At 38.3% G+C, this 23,535-nt stretch overlaps 1 protein-coding gene across 1 annotated transcript; it reads left to right on the top strand.

Moving 5' to 3' along the window:
* Window positions 1-1,947: 1,947 nt before the first annotated feature.
* Window positions 1,948-22,026, top strand: LOC103708473 (sphingoid long-chain bases kinase 1-like). The gene is made up of 10 exons (XM_008793407.6): window positions 1,948-2,816; window positions 3,396-3,497; window positions 4,601-5,156; window positions 5,257-5,628; window positions 7,736-7,829; window positions 7,914-7,951; window positions 11,925-12,071; window positions 17,644-17,743; window positions 19,935-20,902; window positions 21,299-22,026. Exons 3-10 carry the CDS (start codon window positions 4,734-4,736, stop codon window positions 21,446-21,448), a joined length of 2,292 nt encoding a protein of 763 aa, XP_008791629.1. The 5' UTR covers window positions 1,948-2,816; window positions 3,396-3,497; window positions 4,601-4,733; the 3' UTR covers window positions 21,449-22,026.
* The last annotated feature ends 1,509 nt before the right edge of the window (window positions 22,027-23,535 follow it).

Raw genomic sequence — 23,535 nt, 5'->3', positions numbered from 1 at the left:
CAAGCACATAGACCTTAATTTTTATGCGTGTTTTGGTAATAGTTTTCTTAGAAGAGTTTAAGTGGATCATGGATTTATGCGTTATTATTGGGTTTTAAATAATAGACAGTGCAATAATCTAGTTTATCCTAAGAAATTACAGTTGTTAGATGATTTTCAAAGCCTATCCTATCAAAAGAAACCCATGAACAATTCCTACCTAAACCATCGTTTTTACCCCTATCTTTTTAGTTTTTTTTATCATATCTCTTTTCAAAAAGACTACACTTTTCAAAGCTCCTATCATCCATCCCTCTTTTCATTATGGTAGGAGTCCCCATGCAGGTGAAAGTTTGTTTCTTTCCGTCCTTTACACCATCAAGGCCATGTGAACCCTTATTTGATAGATTCCACTTAACGTTCTCTTTATGCCTAACTAAATTTTGGCCATGTATCATTCCTTTCCTCTCTCGTTTTCCTTTCTTTTTCCCATCCATTCCGACAAATCTAGGCACGCCTAACAGAAGAACCAAGTAAATTTGAAAAGCTTTCTCATAAAATTGGATTAGTTTATGCTTATGGACCTACTGAGTATGGATTTATTTGAATATTGAATTGCTGCCAGGTCCGTTGGAAATGGTTGATGTGCACGTACCAAGGTAAAAAATCTTTGCCTTCCTGGCTTTAAAATAATCTTTCTCTGTGTTTGCTAATTTAAAACTCTATAGATTAATCCTCCTCTGGAAGCCGCATCCTCATGACATCCATCGATTACTGAAGGAGTATGACTTTTACTCAGTAATATATATTTATAGAGAGACAAATTATGCTGCTGACTAATTTGCTTCTTTTGTTATTTATCATCCAAAAAAATTATTTATGTCGACCATGTATCTTTTTTGGAGATTTGTTATAGCCTTTTATTTTTTTTAAGCTTTACTAGCCTCATTCATATGTGTGGCAATTGCCGGTTTAAGGTAAACATCTCCTAAGTGGTCTAAATAAATAGAAATCGGCAATTCAATTTTATCCGATCCCACGCCTCCCGAGCGAAACTGCACCACCACTAAGATGGTAACTTAGTGAGAGCATGGCCTTACTTTCAACCAAGTAGTTCCGAGTTCAAAATACACGGGCTTCGATTAAATTATGGAGACCAGATGCTCTCTGCTCGGACACGGAGTCTGGAAGGGCGTATCGTTTGTTAGTAGCCTCGGTGGTGCCAAGTATGACGTACTCACACGTGGTATTCGTGCCGGAGCTCAGAGAGGTAACCGAGCCGGGCCCACGAGTGGGGAGGATATGAATAAAATCGGCTGGGGTGTCCAATACACGGTTATTTCTGCCTGCATCGAATATTTTTCTGGTAGAGTGGGGGCTGCTACGTGGGGTGGGCTTGTTTTTTTTTTTTTTTTTTTTTTTTTTTTAAGAAAAAAAAAAGCACTGGCCTGGTGATGCCTTCGAGGAGCGGCAACGTCGAGACCGTGCTATTTGGGCCCCCAATTGGTTGAATTTGGTGCACCGCACGGCGCCCCTGGTGGCTTGATATTAATGTCTGTCAGGACTCGGCCAATCTGCTCCAATTCGAGGACACTTCTAAAGAGCTTCGCACCTTTTTAGGCACTGGACGATGGACACCTGGGAGTCCGCGGCCGCGGCCAGCTAGCCAAATTAATCAATAGCCCAGCGCTGCAAACGCTGGTTCCCCTCTTTTTTTTTTTTTTTTTTTTTGGGGCATAACCAGTGTACGGTTTATGAACACAGTACCGCGGGCGGAACATTGGACAACCCTTTTGCACGGTACCTGCAGAGCTGTTTAAGCTGACTGCATGCGACGACAAATGTGCCACTTATCCAAAGAGCACTCGTCGTCTCGTCGGTTGGACGCGTTAAGAATATGTAATTCCAGAGGAACATCATAGACGATTTTTTATTAAAATTTAAATGATGGCTCGCCCGCAGGGCAACGGGTACGGCTCGCAAATTCTCACCGTGCATTTACAGTGGTCTCCGTCCCCAAGTCCTAAACTCTCTTCCGGGAAATCACTACGGGGCGCAAATAGGTCACCCAGTGCTTCATTGGGCCCACTTTTCGCCGCAACTCCGCGTTTCAACCAGTCACGCCGTGAAACGCGGAAGGAGAAGTTCCTGTGTGAGGACCGGGGGCGCCCTAGCTTTAACCAAAACTCACCGTCTTTTTTATTTTTGTTTGGTAAACACCAAATCGTACTTCTAATGGCAGCATTACAGATTTGCAGCGGCTCCTGCGTGCGGTCAAGCTCACCGGAGGCGAGTTACGGGATCCCCGGACCTTCTCTCCGGATCAGGATATAATCCTCTCCCTGGAAACTTCTCCGCGTCCTCTTGGTGGTTGGAATGAAGGCAGGGGAAGAAGACGGTCGGACGGAGAGTGCACGGCGACGCTGCGAGACGACGCCTTCGTTTTCTCCTGAAACAAAATAAAAGAAACGAAAAGAAGAAGAAGAAGAAGGAGTATAGAGAGAGGGGGAAAAGGCGACGGAGAAAAGACCAAATCGCCCCTTTCTGCAGGTCCCGGACGCCGCTTCGTGTCGGACACGCTACCTTTTCTTTTTCGGGGATAGTTTTGTCCTTTTCTTTCTCTTTGGTCGTGGACCACGGTCCCTAGGGTTCTTCTGCCAGCTTCGGAGAAGGGGGAAGGCAGGCGATCAGGCCTCGTATTTAGTCTCTCTCTCTCTCTCTCTCTCTCTCTCTCTCACCTAGCTCTTGTAATCCAATCAGTCTCCAAGGCGGACGTTTTCTTGAATTCGGCATCGGATCTCGCGTGATCCGATCGGAGGATCGGAGCTCCCTCGCAGGTGCCCTATTTTGTTTCCGTGCCTATTCTTTTCTTTCCTTTTCTTTTCTTTTTTTTCGAGAGATGCTTGCGATTTTGTTATTTTTTCGTGGATGTTATCGAGATTTTTTTTCTTTAATGCTATCGAGAATTCGGTTTCTTGGTCGGTAGCCATGGTAGTTTTGGATTTGTGTGGGGTTCTGTTATCTTTTTATGAAGCAAGAAAAGGTATTTTGATGATAAATGAGAAATGGTTGTTTTGATTTCATTACCTTGTTTGAATTTTTTGGGCACCTATAGCTATTTACTGAATTGCAGCTGTCGCCTGTCGTTTCTTTACGGGTACTCGCCTGTGAATTGTTTTAGAGAGAGTTTCTTTTTTATTTCCCCTTTTTGATGTTCGAAATCAAGAAGTCATAATCCGATGGAATTGAATAGAAGAAAATTCTTTTTTTTTTTTTGTCAGTTGTTGAGTTGGGAGGAAAAAAAAAAATTCTGCTGTTAGGTGGTGTTAGGTTGAAGAAGATAGAAAACCGTTATGAATTAGTCTATTTCCTTTTCCTGCAACTACTAATTATTTAATACTTGTGTTTTCTTGCAGGAACCATTGTCTGCCTTTTAGGGGAGATATTCTGCTACTCGGAGAAGTTCGGTTCTTCTCAACTCGTGGATATTTGAGAAGTGTTTTGACTTCCTCAAAGTGGTAAGAAATCCTTCAAAGTAATCATTTTTCTCTTTGACTTACACATACATACGTACGTACGTACGTACATACATTATATATAATACATGAAATCTATCTATCTATCTATATATAGGTATATTTCATTCACTATTATATTGATTTAAACAAATATTGTAAGTGAAAGCTGTCTAAAAATCTCCACCAACAGATGAAACGGGAAAAAATCTGTGCAGCAACAAGTGTTGGATTAACATTGACACTGGGATACAAAACTTTTGGTTATTGAAAATCCTTTTACATTAGATAAACTGCCTTCCTAGTTAAGTAGTAAAATGACGCAATCAATTCTTGCCCTTGTCAAGCTTGGATTGATCAAAAGAGTTACTGTTGGTGGAAGGGTTCTATTAAATACCATGCAGTGTCTACGGCAGATCTACAGCAGATAAAAGATTAAGGAAAGTAGCATTACCTGTTGCCATTGGGGACATAGAGCTGAAGAAGAAACGTTGTGTTATTTTTTTCGAGATCTATTATCATAACACTCATGTTAGATTGAAAAACTCCAGTGGAAGTGTTTGAGAGTTGTTTTTCATTCTGAAATTATTTATCTTTTGGTTTCATTCTTATTGGTTTAGATATACACTCTTCCCCGTTTCTTGCGCTGTGAATCTTCTTTTCATAGTTTGATAGATTTTATGAGTTGTCTTGATGAATAATGAGAGGACGAATATAAAGAAAAAAGCTACAAAAAGAAGTCTCATTCACTATCTATTTACATGCCATGCCCTGATAAGAGGTATCATGTTTATTGCATATAAACAATGCATATCATGCAAATTCTGCAACACTGAATCACATCAAATTTATTGTCAGTTGTGATGTGGTTTTCAAATAGAAAGATAGAAAGATAGATACAAGGAAGAGCTTCCCTGTTATCCATTGATCATTATTTCTATATCTACTTACCAGGATGTTCATGTATGGATTAATTGAAACCTTCCATCTGGTTCACATACTTATGTTCTATTAACTAGCTCCTGAAAGCTGATTCATTTAATGCATACTTTTTTTAAACTTATCAGCATGATAAAATGTTAATCTGGTTTCTGATGATTCTGCAGATTTCGGTATTATGCTGACATTTTCTCATGGGGTCTCCGAAGTGATGTTTCCTGTAGCTTATAGGAAATCAATACTTCTGTATAGTTCTTGTTATCTGTACTTATGTCCTGAAGACTCATTTAGAAGAAAGAGATGCAGAAATCCTCCCCCCATCAGAATGTAAGTTCACCAAGAGAATTAGCTCAGCAATCTGTTCATTGTATGAGTGGCAGGCGTTCTCAAAGAGGAACTGGGCAGCATTCTTCTCCAACTGTTTTTCCAGAAAAAAGAGGCAAGACCAAACCTTTGAAGCAAAGTGATGCCACTGTTGCCAATGAAGACCCTGAAAAGGTAAAGGCACATGAGCACAGAATAGATATTGGAGATGAGAAGTCTGATCTGTTAGGTTATGAGGTTTTCTGTGGGAAGCTTGCTCTTGATAAGAAAGCTAAAGTAACGAGTACTGATGAGGGGACGAGGTCGGGAACTGGAAACTCTGATAGCATCGATGCAAGACTTACAAGCAAAGCCCTGATCTGGGGTTCTCATGTTCTAAGACTTGAGGATGTCATATCTGTAAGTTTTCAGGGGATTGTTAGAGTTCTTTTGTCTGAACTATGTTTGCAATTCTATACTTACTAGGCCCTATTCACTTGCTGTATATTAACTCTGGCAGGTGTCACACAATGCTGGTCTCCGGCATTTTACTGTACATGCATACCCTGTTAGAAAGAGGTCCTGTGGACTTTCTTGTTTTTTGAAGTCACATAGAATTAGAATGGACTTCCGCTTCCTGGCTCCTAGTTCAGAGGAAGCTGTTCAGTGGGTTAGTGGCTTTGCAGATCAGCAATGCTTTATAAATTGCTCACCTCATCCCATGGCGTCCAGTAGGAAGCAGGCTTCTGATATTGTTGCAAGTGAGCCTCTATTCGATCAACCACACATCAAATGTAAAAGTCCTCCGAAAGTGCTTGTAATATTGAATCCTCGATCCGGACATGGTCGATCAAGTAAAGTATTCTATGGCAAAGTGGAACCAATTTTCAAGGTGTGTTATGTTTAATGAATTGATAGTGATATTCTTCAACCTATAATTTGTAGTATTCTCCAAATCAAAATCATATTACTTAATATGCATGATCTCCTTTTTTTTTTAAATCTTTAATATAGGCTTCTGTCTTTTCTTTGCAAAAGGAAAATCTGGATTTATTGGTTAATAGATATTTTTTATTACATCATCATCATTATCATGTTATAAAATTATTTTAATAGCATGAATGCTGCAAAGGACAAAAGGAATCCTACTAATGGTCGAGCATATTACTTGTGCTGGCTAGGGACCGGGACTTTGTAATGTTGAGGTAGGATTATAGTTGTGACATAGGGAACCCAGTTTTATAAAGCTTATGGCTGAAAAACTAGGAGGCTCAAACTTACTGGAAAATAATAGAACTCTGTAATTCGAGGGGCATGATGTGGCGTCAGATTTATGCAAAAACTATTGCTTATGATGGTTGAAGGGAGGGGTAAGTTTAAGCAGGTGAGGAAGGTAAATGGATGTTCAGAAAACTAAAGGAGAATAGAAAAGCTAAAGGAGAATCGGTGCAGAAAGTTAACATACCAGCAAATGAAGAAAACTGAAGTAAATATCGGCTGTATCTTGGGCACTAAGATGCCTAAATTTCATAATTAGGTGGAGGATAGAAGGGAGTGCTACCATCCAGGATTTGGGGCTCATTTAATAAAGGAATATTAGCAAATTGTTCCAGTTGTATTCTACCTATATCATGCTTGGTAATTTACATGCGTGCTTGTGACTTGGAAATGAATAGAATAGATCTAAATAACCATGTAGATTTTACTTTCTACAAAGTTTATAAATCAGATCTTGCCCAGCATCATAAAATAAAAAAGTTATCTATGGCAATGAGGTTGTCATTGAACACGTTACACGTTAGCAAAACCTTATGGCAGACTCCAAAGATCCAGATCTTTGGATCTTTTTTCTGATGGTTGGTTCATTAATAAGGCGTAATAATTAAAGGTAAATGGAATTGCATTTCAGTCTTTGTATGATGTTGCCTTCTCCCTCCCTTTCTAGTTTCTTTTCTAGATGTACAGATTCTTGGTTGCTCTTAGGTTGCAGGAGCCTAAACATCATGCTCAATAAGATATGTTTCTATTGTTTCCAACTGGTCTTTCAGTTTTCATGGCAGGGCTTCTTTGCCTGCTGTTTTCCTGTTCAAAAGGTTGGCAGTAATATGCTGATGACTGACATCAGGTTGATTGCTGGTAAATATAAATTCCCAAAGGTTGATGGATCGTAGTTGTGTTATGGTTCTCAACTGTTCTTTCAGGTTTCATGGCAGGGCTTCTTTTGCCTGCTGTTTTCCTGTTCAAGAGGTAGGCATTAATATGTTGATGACTGACATCAGGTTGATTGCTGGTAAATATAAGTTCCTAATGGTTGATAGGTCATACTTGTGCCATAAAGCTGATGTCAAAGAGTTCCTCTTCTTTGAATCAATGGCCAGAACAAATAAATGCTGCAGGAGATGCATTGACCATGAGATAAATTCTGCAGCAGATAAACCTTGCAGTAGAATTTATAACGTACTCCTTTATTATATAAGTCAATTGACTATTATTGATTAAATTAAGTTAATGGGACATAATTACACACACACACATACACATATATATAATTTGCATAAATAAGCTTACATAGGACAATGGTTTTGAAGTTAGACAATCTAATGGCTTTAGTTGTCCTTGATTAACTGTAATGGATATCATATTTAGCCTCTCAGTAATTTAGAAATTCAGAAGACATTCAATAGAACTGTTTACTTCCCTCAAAAAGTTGCTGTTTCATCATCTTAGAGAAATTGGTGGTTATGCAGCTCAATTGTGTTGGACTATGGCATGACGACCTTCATGAATTTCAGTATTAAGATTTTTCATTATGTGAGCACCTGTCTATAGTAAAGAAAAGAAGTGTTTGCCTATACTCTTCTGACACTTGAAAGGCCTTCCATATTGCCAGTGTATTGATTGTCCAGAATTCATTTTATTTTTCTTTCTGATATTTCTCTGTCTAGACTCTATTTTGTGCATTATATCATTTGCTTACTTGTGTAATGAACTGGCAACAGCTTGCAGGTTTTATGATGGAGGTAGTTAATACAAAATATGCAGGTCATGCAAAAGAGCTTGCTTCTACTGTTGATTTCAGTACATGCCCGGATGGTATGTGTCAGTGGTTCATTTTCATTTCACTGTGCATTGTGACCTCTCAATTCACCATTCTTATTATTATTTAATGTATTTTAGGAATTATATGCGTTGGTGGTGATGGAATTGTGAATGAGGTTTGTTGTTTCCTCCATTAAATTCTTTAACTTTATATCATTTAACTATTTTTGGTGGACTTGTTCGAAGAATTTGATTTTAATCACCTGTTAATCAAGAAAGTCAGTAGAACACTTGTGTTGTTTAAGTGTAAATCACAATGCGAAAGAGCAAGTGCTAGCTCAACTTGTACAGGGTACTTGTAAGCATGGATCCCCATCTCCGCATATACAGCAGGCAACAATGTGAAGATTAAGGCTAAGTTTTGTCTTACAATTGAGGGCCTTATCACCCTGGGCTTGGAAAGATTGAGAGTGGACTGGATCCTATCATTTTGGGTCATGAATGTGCAAACCTGAACTGAGATTACCTAGAGCTTTATTTTACCAAAAAATTACTTTTCAATTCTTTATTAGCATTACTTGTTTTATGAGACATAAGGCATGTATGTTTGAACATCCTTGATTCAACTAACTATTAGCTCATTCTGAAGCATTTAAGATACATAATCATGTTAGGCATTTCTAAACACTATGAATGACATATTACTTTGCTATAAAAAATTACGCTGAATGGATTTCCATGGAAATTTAAAGTGCAGCATATAATCACATCATGTCAAAAGCTTTCTAAGAAGGCTTTCTTAGAAAATCCTGTTTGAAACTTTGCAAGTATCCTTTGGCGCGTTTGGTTCACAACTGGAATTAGAATGTATTGGAATGGGAATCGGAATGACCATATCTCTCGATTTTTTTGGTTCATGACCGGAATGGAATTTGGATACTTGGGGAGAGTAGGGATTGAGTTTCGGGGGACTGGGGGCCCATTCCTTTTGGAATCGGAGTGGGAATGGAACTCCCTCCAACCAAACGGCTGGAATGGAATTCACTCATTCCCATTCCCATTCCGGAGCTCAACTCCCCCCAATCAAACATGTCCTAGTGTAGTCAAAAGTACATTAAATTTTATCAGAGACTTTTTAAGACGTTCTATGGGGCTTGTCAGGTTTCAGTTTCTGTTTGATTGAACTGCTCGTTTGCTTTGCTAAGTCATGCTCAAGAAATATATAGATAGATCTTCCACATATGTCACCCCATGGGAAAGGAACAATCCTTTCGTTTTCATGCCAGAAGATTATCTGATCTGGAATGTCGTTTTGCTAAGTTATTTATGTTTTTATTATTCTTTCTAACTCAAGATATTATTTTCTGTGGGTTTTTACCTGGAGTTCTTTTTTTCTCAATGAATTTTCATTATTTCCATGATTTGCACAATCATCATATCTGTGATTTTACTATCGAGTGTTTGCTTGGATTGTATCACCGTTTTCCACTTGGGCAAGGGGGTTGGGGTTTGTTTCTGGTTGGAGTTGGCCCATGAGGGGTGGGATGATATAGGGTAGAAAGGTGGGGATAAGCCCCTCTTAATCTCTGAAAAAACCTACCTTTGAATTTTATCATGATTTTCAAATCAATTCATTCTCTGGTTTTTGGTCCTTTGCCGGTGCCTGGTACTTAATTGAGGTTTTCACGATCTATCATTCAAAACCCTGATCCCATCATGACTCAGTCCATTGACAGCCCTAAGAAGAATAAAGGATAAGAGAATTAGTTTTTGCTTTATTTTCTGCATATTTTGATGAACAGCACAGATGGAAGGGCTATATTTTTTACTGGAAATTAAAATTTTAATTCTGTATTTGATTTTTTAAAGTGTCAAATTAATCCTGCAAGATCACATAAACAACTATTATGGTTCAAATTGCTATATTGCATTCTGAAGCAGCGGATCTTTCTCATTAGGAGTCTCCCAATACGAAGTTAATTATGCACGAGAATGTGCATAGTATTCCTATGTAAAGTAAGACTTATAGCCACCATAACTACATCATGTCAGAGATTTCCAACAGTGATATTTGTTGAATGAAACGTTTATGTAGCTTCATTATGGGTCAAAGATATTTATTTTAACTTTTGTAAGGATCTTTCAGGTGAAAATATGATGCTGAATGTCTTTTTGGATATTTTTCTTGTTTATTGCTTTCTTATCATGCGATTTATTCAATCAATAATCATATTTTCCAAAGTAGATATTTAAAATCATTTATTTTTATTTTTTAAATAATGAAACCAAATATCATATTTTTTAGTAGTTTCAATGTACTATGATTCATTTGTGTTTTTAGAAAAAAAAATGTTCATTTTCTAATGCTACTTATTTTTCACATGATTATGCCTTGGCCTTTATTTTAATACAAGTTGGATCATTGATATTGACCATGCAAAAGTTGTCTAACCTTATTTTTGTGGAATTTTGTTATCTTTAGCTTGACATTCATGCTTATATCTGTAATACATTTTAATATACTTTTGTAAGTTGTTGGTTATCTGGTGGGTCGAGGTTTCTAGTCCCAATTCTCAATTATGGACAATTACTTTGTTGAACTGTCAGCTCTATGTTGCTCTTAGCCCTTGTGTGGGAGCTAATGCACTGTATCAATTAGTTCTTTGCTTATTCTCTTCTGTTTCCTGGTTGCGCTGATTGGCTACTTGTTGCTTATCTTGCATTAAAGCTTATAATCTGTGGTTTCAGTCTTTAACATTACGAACTTGGTTTTATTTACATTTTTTAAGAACCAATGGCTATCTCTTTTTACTTACCCACAAGCTAATTAATTACTGGTTGCTTCTCATATAGAGATAATAAATATATGTCTTGATTGTTGCATCTCTCTGCCGTGGATTCACTTGCTGCTGCCATTTGTAGTTAACCCCTGCAACTGTAATTTATATTTAGTGATCATTAAGAGCATCATATTAAAAATGAAGCGGAATGAACCTAAAGATGAAGCTTCAAATTTTCATTCCATTGCTAAAACTAGCTTATACTATACTCTGTGATGGATTCAATGATTTGGTCATGGTGGTTTAGTTTCTTACTCAAAATGAGCTGTTAAATTCACCTAAATATAAAATCACTTGTATCGTATAAAATCAGCTAAATATGTTTCTTTTCACTGCATACTGATAAACAAGACTAGGCATCTTTGTACTATACTCTGGGACTCGTTTGGTTCGTGGGAAGAGGAGGGGAGAAAGAGTGGTCAACAGAAAAAATGAAAAAAATACTTTATGTTTGGTTGGAGTTTTCAAAGGAGAGATAGGAAAGTAGCTTTCCCATGTGAGCAAGTTTTCTACATTTTATGGAAAAGAAAAAGCCCATGTGAGGCATTGGAAAGCCACTCTCTCATGGGCTGCAAATTGTAGTAACTTTTTTCACAATATTTTCTCAAGTCATCATGATCTTCTTAATAGCTATTTTTAATAGTTAATCTTAAACTATTAAAAATATATTATTAAAAATGACTGCAATATAAGGAGGTTGTCTGACTATTAAATAAAAACTCAATTCAACAAAATTTTTTAATTATTATTTTTAAATATTAAAGAATATTTTTTAATATTTTTAGATTTAAAAATATTTAAAAATAGCTATTAAAAATATGTTTTGAATTGTGGTAATTTTAATAGTTAGACAAGTATCCAAATATATTATGAATTGCGGTAATTTTAATAGTTAAAAATATTTAAAAATAGCTATTAAAAAATATATTCTGGTTGTCTTGGTGCTGAACCTTCAAAACCTCTAGACCTTGGTGTCCAAGTATCTGATACTAAAAATTATGTATGTGATATATTTTTTTATAGTTCCTTTATTAAGGGCATGATAGGTATTTTGCACAACTTTTCTGAAAAAGTAGATGCTTAACCAAACATAAATCACTTCGGAAAGTATATTTCCAATGCCACTTTCCCAATGGTCAGCCAAATGTGCCAAAACTATTTCTCGGGCATTATATACCCAGGCATCCGCTTTCTAAGAAAAATATTCTAGTGAGGTAAAATTCTTTCTATGAACCAAACGAGCCTCAACATTAAACCAGATGTTTGTTATTTATTTATTTTGACAGTTACAAATTATCTAATGATACAGGTGCTTAATGGTCTTCTCAGCAGAAGTGATCAGAAGGAAGCAATTTCCATTCCTATTGGCATAATTCCTGCTGGTTCTGACAATTCGCTTGTTTGGACCATTTTGGGAGTTAGAGATCCGATTTCTGCTGCTATAGCTATTGTGAAGGTAACTACAGTTTTTCCTTACTTAGGTAAAGAGAATCACTATATCTGATTGCTCAAGCTCATTGCTGTAGTAAAGTCGTATTCCTGCTTTCTTCTAAGTGTGATCTCTAGCTTCTTGGACGTCAGTTATAAACTTCAACAGTTAAATTGATTGCAGACAAGTCTGCACATCAAACAAACTCATAGACAGTATTACAGGAATTGTCCTTATTTAGAATCATTTGATTTAAGCTTTTAGTGAACTTTTAACAAATTCTTAAATAGACTAAAACATGTTATTGATTTCTTGGAAGCCAAATTCCCAAAATATGATATTAAATCTGTTCTGGAGCTGCGGTTCTGCTTCCTTTCCCAGTTGTGTTTCCTTTGACATTTCAAATTGACCAATATATATATTTTTTTTTTCCATCATCAAATTTTGCTAATCATCTATCTTCATTATGCAAATTTCTGTTTGTGTATCACAACAGAAACTAATTTGCTTGCTTCCAAAACGTGCTTTCATGGATGGCAGTTAGCATTGCTCATATATGAACCAGTACTTTATGACAGCAACACCGTTTTGTTTTGCTGTGTTATGTATTGATTCTTGCATGCAATAATGCATGCATGCATCTGCCTCATTTATTCTTGTTAGTGTTCTTTGTTTTGTGAAATCTATTGCTGTCTGTCATTATGCTGAGAACTCTTTGTTTATCACTTTATCACCGAACTCAAAAGAAGTATCTTCCTGCCCTTTTTGGCTTATATATGGACCAGTATTTTATGAAGGCTAGGTTGTTTTTCTTTCCATTTCATTACATTGTTTTTTATTCTTTTTCTGTATTTGGTTGTTTTTGTACTAATCTTTTTTTTTGGTATCATCTATGTAGAATTCTGTTTTAATTATTCATTGGTCTATATTTTTTCTTCTTTTCTTTTTGAGACCTGCCCTTTTTCTCTGTTGCCCTGATTCTGCTATGCCTAACTTACTTCCATGGGCTGGAGTGCTGGTTTATAATTGGAAAGCATCTTCTAACTAAAGTTCTTAGCCTATTATATGGGGTATAAGGATTGTGCTATTTGAGTTGGACATGGTTTTGGAGCTTGTGAAGTTACTAAAGTTCTGCTCATGACATACAAGCAAGGGGAGCTGTAAGACATCAAGTGCAGCCAGTGTAATTACATCCACCATGCAAAACATTAGAACCTATTATCTACGAGTCTTAGAAGTGTGGCTTAAGATGGTCTAGAACAGTTCTTAAAAGTCTAGGGTTAGATTGAAAAAGATTAGAAATTGAGAGAGCAAATCAGCATTGAACTCTGCATTGCTTTAGTTGAATTTAACAACTGATACGTGGAAGTGCCCCTTGCTGTAACTTAAATTGGTGCACATATAACCTCAACCTATGTGCTATAGTTTATCTGTACATGAAAAGTTGTTTAGCATGGACAAAGTTAAACAATCCTTACTATTGAGGGAGCGAATGGATTGTGATGTCATGTGGAGGTTAGTGTATATTTAAATGATTATTGTATAAAAAGGTTTCAAGTGCCGGTAAGTTTTGGAAGATGCATTGGTTATAATGTGAATAGAAAGGGTAATAGTTTCAAACAAGGTTCATCGAATTGGTACCGGAGGTGTACCGGCCGGCAACCAGTTCAGTGTAGGTCCGTACTGTGTTGTTTTTGGGGTGTACAAAAATAGGAGAGTTGGAGAGAGAGGAAAAGAGAGTGGGAGGGAGGGGGAGAGGGAGAGGGAGAGGGAGGGAGAGAGCGGGAGAGAGAGAGGTTGGGAGAGAGGGCTTGAACAACCCTCGCCCTCGTCGTCGTCGAGGGGGAGAGAAAGGGAGTGAGAGAGACTTACTTGGCTGTCAGTGTTGTTGTCGGCGTCGACGTTGAACTGATTGGGGATGGAGCTTTGGAGTAGGGTTTCGAAACGAGAGAAGGGGTTTAGGGGCGAAGCAAAATGCCAAGCAAGCATATATAACGAACCGAATTGAAGAGTTGAACTATGTTGGTAATCGACCGGTCCGGTCCGGTACATCCAGAACTGGCCAGTTCAAGACGATTCAGCTAACCTTGGTTGCTAGTCTCTTTTCCAAATATGATATAGAACTCCATCAAAGCGGGAGCCGGTTCAAGTCAGTATGGGGGGCAAGAACCATGCTTTCAGAGAAGTGGCGGTATAAGTGCCATTTTTCTAGAGAATTAGAAATTAAAGTATGTTCATCTATCCATTGTTTCACTTGGTGAGGACATCTAGAAGGGTTTGATTGTTAGCTTTCTCCACCTCCTCTTGAGATGAAATTTGAATACCAAAAATCAGCGGTAAAGTTGAATGCTCTTACCGAAACCTGCCTTATCTTGGAGAAGTTAGATGTTTCACAAAGCAGGCAAAATTATCAAAGAGGAGGGAAGCTTTATCTTCTGAGCTTGTAACCCATTTCTGTATAGTGTTTAAGTTGAAAGAGAGCATGCCATTGATCTTATTCACTGATAGAAAATAAGGGAACTATACATATTTCATCAAGATAAAATAGGAAATTGTTTTTAGCAAGAAATTTTAGAAACATGCAATTATAGATTTATAGATTTTAGAGATGCTATATTTTGGTAACAGTGCTTGACTCTCCAATGTTTGGAGAAACTCAGTGATACTGGTTTAGCTAAGTACTTTGAAGATATTTGAACTTTATCTAGTTTTATTATTACAAATGCCTTATAGTTCCCAAAATACCATCTTGATATTATCTTATTTAATGGATTAATATCTGTAAAGATCTTTTAGATTCATTTCTTTTGATTATTTTGATGTATTGACTTGACTAGGAGGAAGTAGCATTTACAGCCTCTACTTTGTCCTAGCTCTCCCTAGAGCTAGATTTGCTTCAATTGCTAGTCTCTTACCCTCAGCTCTACTCAAATTAGCTTTAGCTATTTCGCGAGCTTGCTGAGCTTCTTGTCGATCAATGTCAGTGCTCATCTCTGCATCATTTCCTAAAATGGTGATCTCATTATTATCTATTGTAGTGAAACCGCTCATCAGAGCCATCATTAACCAATGGTTGTTGAGGCATATCCTCAAAAGATCTATATCTACAGTCGTGGAAATAGGGGCGCCAATTTCTTTTTATAATAAAAAAACAACAGCAAAGTACCGTCAGTTGTGATATTAGTTGCTTCTTGTTGTATCACATTTACTCTAGGTTTATCTCCTTTAACTACATCCCAAGTCATAATACTAGGGTTGTGATAACTTAATATTGGCATCTGAATCCATCAAAATTCCATCCCTTTACTCGTTATACCTTCGATATCTCATCATCCACCACAATCTTTAATATGGCATCTGAATCCATCAAAATTCCATCCCTTTACTCGTTGTACCTTTGACATCTCATTATCCATATCAGCCACAAGCTTTACTCTCTCTCCTAACAAGAACCATTAATTTTCAACGATGTAATTTACCCTGATACCAAAGTTTGTTGAGAGATGATGTGAACACCATCCCACATGTATGAAGAAAGTGATATGAGGGAAATATATTTATGCTAAATAGTATTTCTAGAAAGTACTTATGAAAGGAAAGATGATACTCAGAGTTTTACCTCATGGTTGAAAAGAGACAACAAGTTTCACCAATGAGACATTAAGTATCCATTCATATGTATGATGACTTTCTAGTTCCTAACGCATTTGCAGGAACATTGACCTTGAGGAGTACTCCTGAGATTAGCTGCTTCTGGTCCTTACTAGATACACTTGAGATTTTCCTTTGCACCTCCACCTCACTTAGCTCTCACAGTCTCTTGTTCAATAGGACATGGTTGGAAATGCATTAGCTTGACAATGACTAATCAAGTCAATATGAATTGTTTCATTTACACCAATTGTGCAGATGTGCTATTTGTACATGACTTAGGATTTTGGATGATTGGTCATTACTAGGTTGAGTCATGTTTTTTTATCACTCTGCTATTATTGTGAGTTTTGATGAATTCTTTTTTGCTAAGGTAGGTGACTAGGTATTTGACCACTTGTTAATTTGATCATGCTCCCTGCTTTGGTAACACGCTTCTTTTGATTCTCTGAACATTATTTGCAGTGAGATTGGAACAAGAAGGGTGTGCTAATATTTCCTTTTTCTCCATCATCAAGATAATGCCTGCTCTATTAGATGCTAGAGATAGATGAGGAGCAAACTAACAAAAAGCAATCCATTCCTTGTCTTTATTAATCACCTGATGTTGTCAATGGCACTATTGAACGAGAAAGCTTATCTAAATGTCAATGACATATGTTTAATCAGACCTTATGGTCCACTTGTTTGCTCATATTGTGGTTTTTTTATATAATTGAGGGAAAGTCTTCTATTCAAATCTATGGCTTGGTTGTGTTCAAGGTTCGCTGTACCGGAACTGGTAGGCGTACCGGTCGCCTACCGGACCGGTTTAAATCGGTACCGAACCGGTGAACAGAGGGGCACAGAAGGGAAAAAATAAACGTCCGATGGGATGCCACAGAGTGGCTTAAATGCCACTTTGTGGCAATAAAGGCCTGCGCGGGGACCCCACGTGGGCGTACTGCCCCGCGCGGGGAACCTTGCGCGTGGTGCAGTTCCCGCCTCGTGCTCCCGTGGGCGTGCTGCTCCGCGTGGGGAACCGCGCGCGGTTCCTGCAGCACGCCTCCGCGGGCGCACTACCCCGCATGCTATGCGAACCGGGCTTGTACCGGTGCAAACCGGTCCGGTTCGCACCAATTCGGCTGAACTTTTTTCCACCGGTTCGGGGCTGGAACCGTTTTCCACCGGCAAACTAGACCGGTCGGGGACCGGACCGGTCCGGTACGCCTTGAACCGGCCGGTACGGACTGGTTTAGCAGACCATGGTTGTATTTGTAATTTGCCTTTTGTTTGTTCTATTAAATAGAGTTCCCCCTCCTTCAATCCACTACTAGAATGAGATATGCTTTTGAAGTGCCATGGTTTCATTGCATTTAAGTCAGTTAAGGAGATGCTTATAGCACAGGAAAGCTCACAATGTTGCTTGTATTTAAATGTCCTGTGGTAAAAGAAGGAGGCATGCATATTAGCATGGTGTGCAGGGAAATGCCTGTCAATATTAGAAGAGAGTAAGAATCTAGAAAGTTGCAAGGAAGCATATGACTTATATTAGAAGATCTTTAGTTAAGCGAAAGCCTGTCAATATTGCAGAGTCGTGTGCAACAAAGACATTAGAGCATTGTATAAGAAGAGGAACATTTATCCATGTGGTATGGTAGAATAGAGGAGGAGATCTAAAGGAGCGTGGTGAGGTTGGGAAAAATTGTGTTTTTCTGAGAATTTCTTAGTGCACATTGAAGTATGATTATGAAGCTGATGCCAAATAGATGGATAAGACCCTTTTCTAAAGGTTTTGTGTAAGTAGTTTTCTTATTATTATTTTTTCGTAGTTTCATGTTTTAGTTGTTTGAAACTCTACTAGGTTACATTGATTTCCATTTTTATGTCCTTGTTTAGATCATTTTTTCCCATCCGAAGCTTATACCACTCTTTATTGTATATTATGTTGTTTTTTTGTTGGGTACAGGGGGGCTTGACTGCTACAGATGTTTTTGCTGTTGAATGGCTTCAGACTGGTGGTGTTCATTTTGGCACGACTGTTACGTACTTTGGTTTTGTCAGTGATGGTAATTCAATATTTATGACATGGTAGATATGTCTTTTATTTGGTTTCCATTTGTCTTGCTTCTTATTACTAATCGTGCAATATTACCTTAATGTGGTGCATGGCATATTGTTCATCTTCTTCAGATGTTAGTGGCTGAAACTTTCTGTTATCTGATGTGTAGAAAGCTGCCTGTTAACGGCACTGTAAAACATTTCATGAATACCATGGGCTTAGTATGCTTGCATAATTAAATTACATGCCTTGGTTGTAACTAGCTAGTCTGCAGTTGTAACTTTGCAATCTGTGTCTAAAGATACACCTCAATTATCAGGCTAGCACGCATAGATTAAATTCTTTAGTATGGCTGTGTGAAGTACCCATCTTCATCAATTAGGTTTGTGAAGTTCAAAGCTTATGAAAAAATGGAGGCTCGATTACCATTTGATAGCTTTCATATTGGACGTATTAGATTAATGTCCAACATTTCAAATGCTGGAGCATCTTTTCGGGTAAAATATAGTAAATTTGAAATGGTAGAAACAGCTATATGAATGGTTTTATTGAACTGGTAATGCTCATCTTAGTTGCAAAAATGTTGGAAATTCTTCCAGCGATGGGCGTTTAATTGGTTAAATCATTAGGATCACATTACTTGATTTTATGTTAAGATGCTTTTCTCTGGCTACTGGCCAAATTAAATGTGTGGCCTCAGACTCCCTCCGAACCAAATCAACACTGAAGCTGTGAGCTTGGACATAGTTCCCAGTATACCAATTTGTTTTGATTAGATGCTAGTATGAGCTCCTCAGTTATTCCGTTGTTCAGGGCAGTAACACAAACTTCAACTCTTGTTAAACAGTCAAGCTGAGTGTGATGATTTTAGTACTTGCCCATGTGTGGAGTGCTGGTTGATCAAGAGGACAATTGTTGATAACAGTGATGCTCTCTCTAGGTTCTTGGTAGTCTGGCAAACCAATTCTTACACGACAGGGTATCACCATGACTGTTAACGTGACAGTCAATTCAGATCTTTCTACATACTTGTTGCTTCTCCTTTGAGTTCCTTTGTCCTTTTTATCTTGGTTAGAATGGATAATCGTTAAAAGATGGTCCTGCCTATTTTGTGGGCATGTATGGTTTGAACTGTCTTCGCTTGTTGGAGTTCCATGGAGTTTGATTTCTATCCGTGAATATTGGAGATTATCTCCTGTTTTTAAGGTTCTCATCATCAATGGACTACAGGCTCATCTTGCTGTGATTACCTGTTAGTTCTGGTTAGATCTTTGTTATGCAATGAGCTAAGAGGGTGCAACTTTTTCGTGATGAATTCAATTGGTGTTGATTTATACATGTCGATGTTTTTACCACTAATTTTCACCCACATTTTACATGTCTAACATTTACTTCTCAACCGTTTGACCTCACAAAACACATGCCCATAGTGCTCTATTGTTTTTTTAGCCTTCCATAGTTTAAGATCACAGGGTTGCCGTTTATTGATTTTTATAAAGGTTGCAAATTCATTTTGTATGGAGGATTTCCTAGTAACATATGTTTTCCTACCGAAAACCACACAACCTGATGTGTTGTGCTTTCTATGATGTTCTTGATGGGGAAAATGAAATTTATAGCTTCTATGCAACACATGAAGCAATTTTAATTATCTTACTGTCTAAAATATCTTGTTGTTTTTGCTATATAAAAACATAGATTAATGGATATTCACACCATAAGAGATGTGTCTTATTGCATATTCTGACGGTCCTTTTTTTGGGGGGGAACAATCATATTGACATCATGGTTTTACTCAATATGATGTTGGTTCATGTTAGCTAATTGCCAAAAGTCAGTCTATTCCTAGTTTTGAATAAATGCAACAAACATAACTTATTTTAGCTTCTGAAAAAGAAATCTCTTAGAAAGCTTGCTTGCTACATGGATTTTAGCTGAACACAACTGATATAATTTCTTTGAACTTCTGAAATATTCTTCATTGTAACTACTTTACATTGCCTTTTCGTTGACTTTCTGTTGATTTTGCAATTTATCTGTGTCGCTTATCTTTGGAGCTGCGTATTGATATTGGCTTGTGAGACTGATTTTTAGAGTTGCTCGAAGCTTGCTTTTGTATAGTTTTTCCCACATTTAATGAGAATAGCATTTCTGATTCTGTGAGATATTAAATGATCTGTTTTACCCGTTTGCTGCAGTTTTGGAACTCTCTGAGAAATATCAGAAACATTTTGGTCCCCTACGGTACTTTGTGGCTGGTTTTCTTAAATTTCTATGCGTGCCCAAATACCACTTTGAGTTGGAATATCTTCCGATGACGAAGCAGGCGGCAGACTCTGAAGGAAAGGTTTTAGAAGATCAAGAGAAAATTGATATGTCAGACCTCTACACAGACATATCGCGGAAGTCAAAAACTGAAGGCATCCCCAGGGCTTCCAGTTTATCCAGTATTGATTCAATTATGACTCCTAGTAGGATGTCTGGGGCCGACTTTGACACTTCAAATAGCACCCTTGCAAGCACTGAGCCATCTGAATATGTACGTTGTCTTGATCCCAGATCAAAGCGTTTATCCTTAGGGAGGAACAATTTAGTGGCAGAACCAGAAGAAGTCATTCATCCCCAGCCTCACCTTTCCTCCAACCCTAACTGGCCAAGGACTAGGTCAAAGTCGCGGACAGATAAAGGTTGGTCTGGCTCGACTACTACAAATGATTCCAGGGGTCCTTGGGCAGCCCCGGCATTGTATGACAAAGAAGATATTTCGTCAACGGTATCCGATCCTGGACCTATTTGGGACTCTGAACCAAAGTGGGATACCGAGCCAAAGTGGGATACTGAACCAAACTGGGAAACTGAGAATCCCATTGAGCTGTCAGGGCCACCTGATGACATAGAGTTAGGGATAAAGAAGGAACTCGTTCCAAACTTAGAGGAGAAGTGGGTAGTTAAGAAGGGGAGATTTCTTGGCGTCTTGATATGCAACCATTCATGCAGGACTGTCCAGAGTTTAAGTTCCCAGGTTGTTGCACCAAAAGCTGAGCATGATGATAACAGTTTGGACCTGCTATTGGTCAACGGAAGTGGGAGAATGAGGTTGTTAAAATTTTTTGTGTGCCTGCAATTTGGTCGGCATCTTTCTCTGCCCTATGTGGAGTATGTCAAGGTACTCTACTGCTTCCTTCCTTTTGGTAAGAAGGGAAATTTTGTTTCTAGTACTATTTTGAGAACGTCTAGCTTTCTCAAGCTAGCTGAAATGCTGTTGTCATTTAAGAGCAACCATGTTGTTGCAGGGTATTTTTTAACTCTGAATGCATCATAATTACTTGGAAACATATTTTTGATGCCTCGAATAGATAGATAGGTATAGGCAAACTAATTCAATTTAGTTTAAACTTATGCATGAACATACCAAGGAATTGTTGTTGCCCTTCTGCATATCCATATTACAGCATGGGTACATTTAGCATGCACCAACTGTCTCTTTCCCCAAAAAAGCATGCTCTCGCTACCCCATTCTAATCCTTTAATTGCTACTAACCTAGATATACCGACATTACAGGTAAAAGCAGTGAAGCTTAGGCCTGGAATAAATGCTCACAATGGCTGTGGTATTGATGGGGAACTTCTTCGTGTAAAAGGTCAAGTCCTGTGCTCTCTGCTTCCAGAGCAATGCAGGCTGATTGGTCGTCCTGCCAGAAATCGTTTATAAGGGCCACGAGCTTTTAAATTTACTAAGCCTCCAAGGTATGTGCTCTGTTTTCACCGCTAAGATCCTGTATGAGATGTGGCAGTGGAATTGGGAGCACTCACATTTCAAGCATGCGGATTATACCAGCCTTCTTGTTTCAGAGGTCTCTGTACGTTTGAGTGCTCCAACCGTCGTGCATGATGATGATATATATATACATATATATATTCCTTCATTGATGTACCGCACTTGTTTGATGCTGCCTGTTGTTTGTTCATTCTGTTGTGATATGCTTCTTAGGCCTCAATCGAGTTCTTTCTATGCACTTGTATCATATAGGGCGTCAGAGCACCAATCTTTCTTTATTAGTTGCGGCACCATATTTTAATTTTCGACTAATTTCCAGATTCTGCAAAGCTTAGTTGCTTTTGGGTTGTTCTTATGATCAGGCGTGTCTTTTGGGCGTTTTTATCAAGCTTCTCTAGTACAGAATAATTGTTGATCAGATCTCAATCCTCAAGTGGTTTATGTACATACTAATTCTGTGTGGTATGTTAGTATTTGGTGAATTATAAAGAAATATTGTGTTTACGTTTTCATGACTCAACCATGTCACTGTGTATGCAACTTAGTTCCTGTGATTCCGCTCCGTCTTCGGAATTTGTTCCATGCAAAGCCGTCATCTGGGTATCCATGAAGCGGGTGACGTGTCTTATTGCACGTGTGGCATTATTTTATAATCTTATAACGAGAATGGCTTGGATCGCGGACTCTAAATTTCGAAGCCCGTTGTTTTCACCTTCGCTACCTTCACATTTCGACGTATATCCCGTGGTAGAAATCAGGTCTTGTAGGGTCGCAACTACTGTAGAACCATCATATGGAGGTTTCCAAATTCCAGCAGTTGAAAACTCAGCATGTAGCCATCAGAATTTGAAGCCCGTTGTTTTCACCTTGGCTCCCTTCACATTTCGACGTATATCCCGTGGTAGAAATCAGGTCTTGTAAGGCCGCAACTACTGTAGAACCGTCATATGGAGGTTTCCAAATTCCAGCAGTTGAAAACTCAGCATGTGGCCATCAGAACTTAACGCAGTTACCATGTTAAACTGGCGTCGTAATTTGGTGAACCATATGGTATTCAAAGTTCAGAGAATTTTTGCCTTTTCTGAATGCCACTGCGTCGAACTTTATATTGGCGATCGCTCTCCATGTAAGAGGCAGTTCCATCGGATGGTGGGGTCACTATGGAACTTTATATTTCCATTGCCGGCGGGTGCAACTCTAGCTTGATGCAATTGTGAGTTCCATGGTGGAGCTAAAAGCTGCTTCCAAGGGGTTGAAATATGGTATCTTTCCTCTATCATTTAGGACCATCTTTACATGGATGTTCCAATGATGTCCGGTAACAATTTTTCGCGTCCGGTGACAAAAGTTTACGTTCCGTGCATCGGTGCATGCTGTTGTTTGCTAAATATTCATGAATACGCTATCCCACCTCTTACATACATGGGTGCAGGTAGCACCGTTCTCGTTCGTCTATCCAACACGGTGGCCGCATGCTGCACTTCTTAAGCATCCCAAGAGCACGACCTCAAAATTTTTTCGAGCTACTTAACTAGCTTCAGCTGCGGCTGGCAAACCTACTAAAATAAAGTGATGTGATTTCAGTTGGCAACGGATCTTTTCTTCTTCCTCTTCTTCTCATCCATCCAATAATACGATGCAAGTGATGCGAGGTGGTAAAAGGACTAGGTACAAAAACATGTGGGCCAACGTGTCCACTATCCCTGTCGGATTTGATGATACGTTATCCGCGAGATAACGCACGCTGCGCCTGCCTCCACTTTTTGTCCAGCGCTGGCGTCGTCCCATCGTCGTCTCTCCGTGGATATTACGTACATCTGGTGTGATTCAGTTATGCATATATAAATACTCCATATATTACATCTGGTGTGATTCAATTACATACATCTTTTTTATATTTATCCTTACCCGATTGTGAAGTGTGATTCAATTACATACAATATCTTTTTTATATTTATCCTCACCCGATTGTGACAAACGCACCACAATCAAAAGAGTTGCCGGGTCAAAAAGAATCGATA

This window comes from Phoenix dactylifera, chromosome 3 (genome assembly GCF_051530095.1).
Source record: "Phoenix dactylifera cultivar Ajwa chromosome 3, Ajwa_hap1_PhDact_Kaust_v1.1, whole genome shotgun sequence".
NCBI lineage: Eukaryota > Viridiplantae > Streptophyta > Magnoliopsida > Arecales > Arecaceae > Phoenix > Phoenix dactylifera.
This window is presented reverse-complemented; position numbering and strand designations above follow the sequence as displayed.

Excerpts from the sequence above, each read along its gene's own strand:
- LOC103708473 (XM_008793407.6), top strand. The coding sequence starts at position 4,734 with ATGCAGAAATCCTCCCCCCATCAGAATGTAAGTTCACCAAGAGAATTA. Across the intron at positions 17,744-19,934 it reads CTTTGGTTTTGTCAGTGATG|TTTTGGAACTCTCTGAGAAA; the intron begins GTAATTCAATAT and ends CGTTTGCTGCAG. Across the intron at positions 20,903-21,298 it reads CCTATGTGGAGTATGTCAAG|GTAAAAGCAGTGAAGCTTAG; the intron begins GTACTCTACTGC and ends CCGACATTACAG.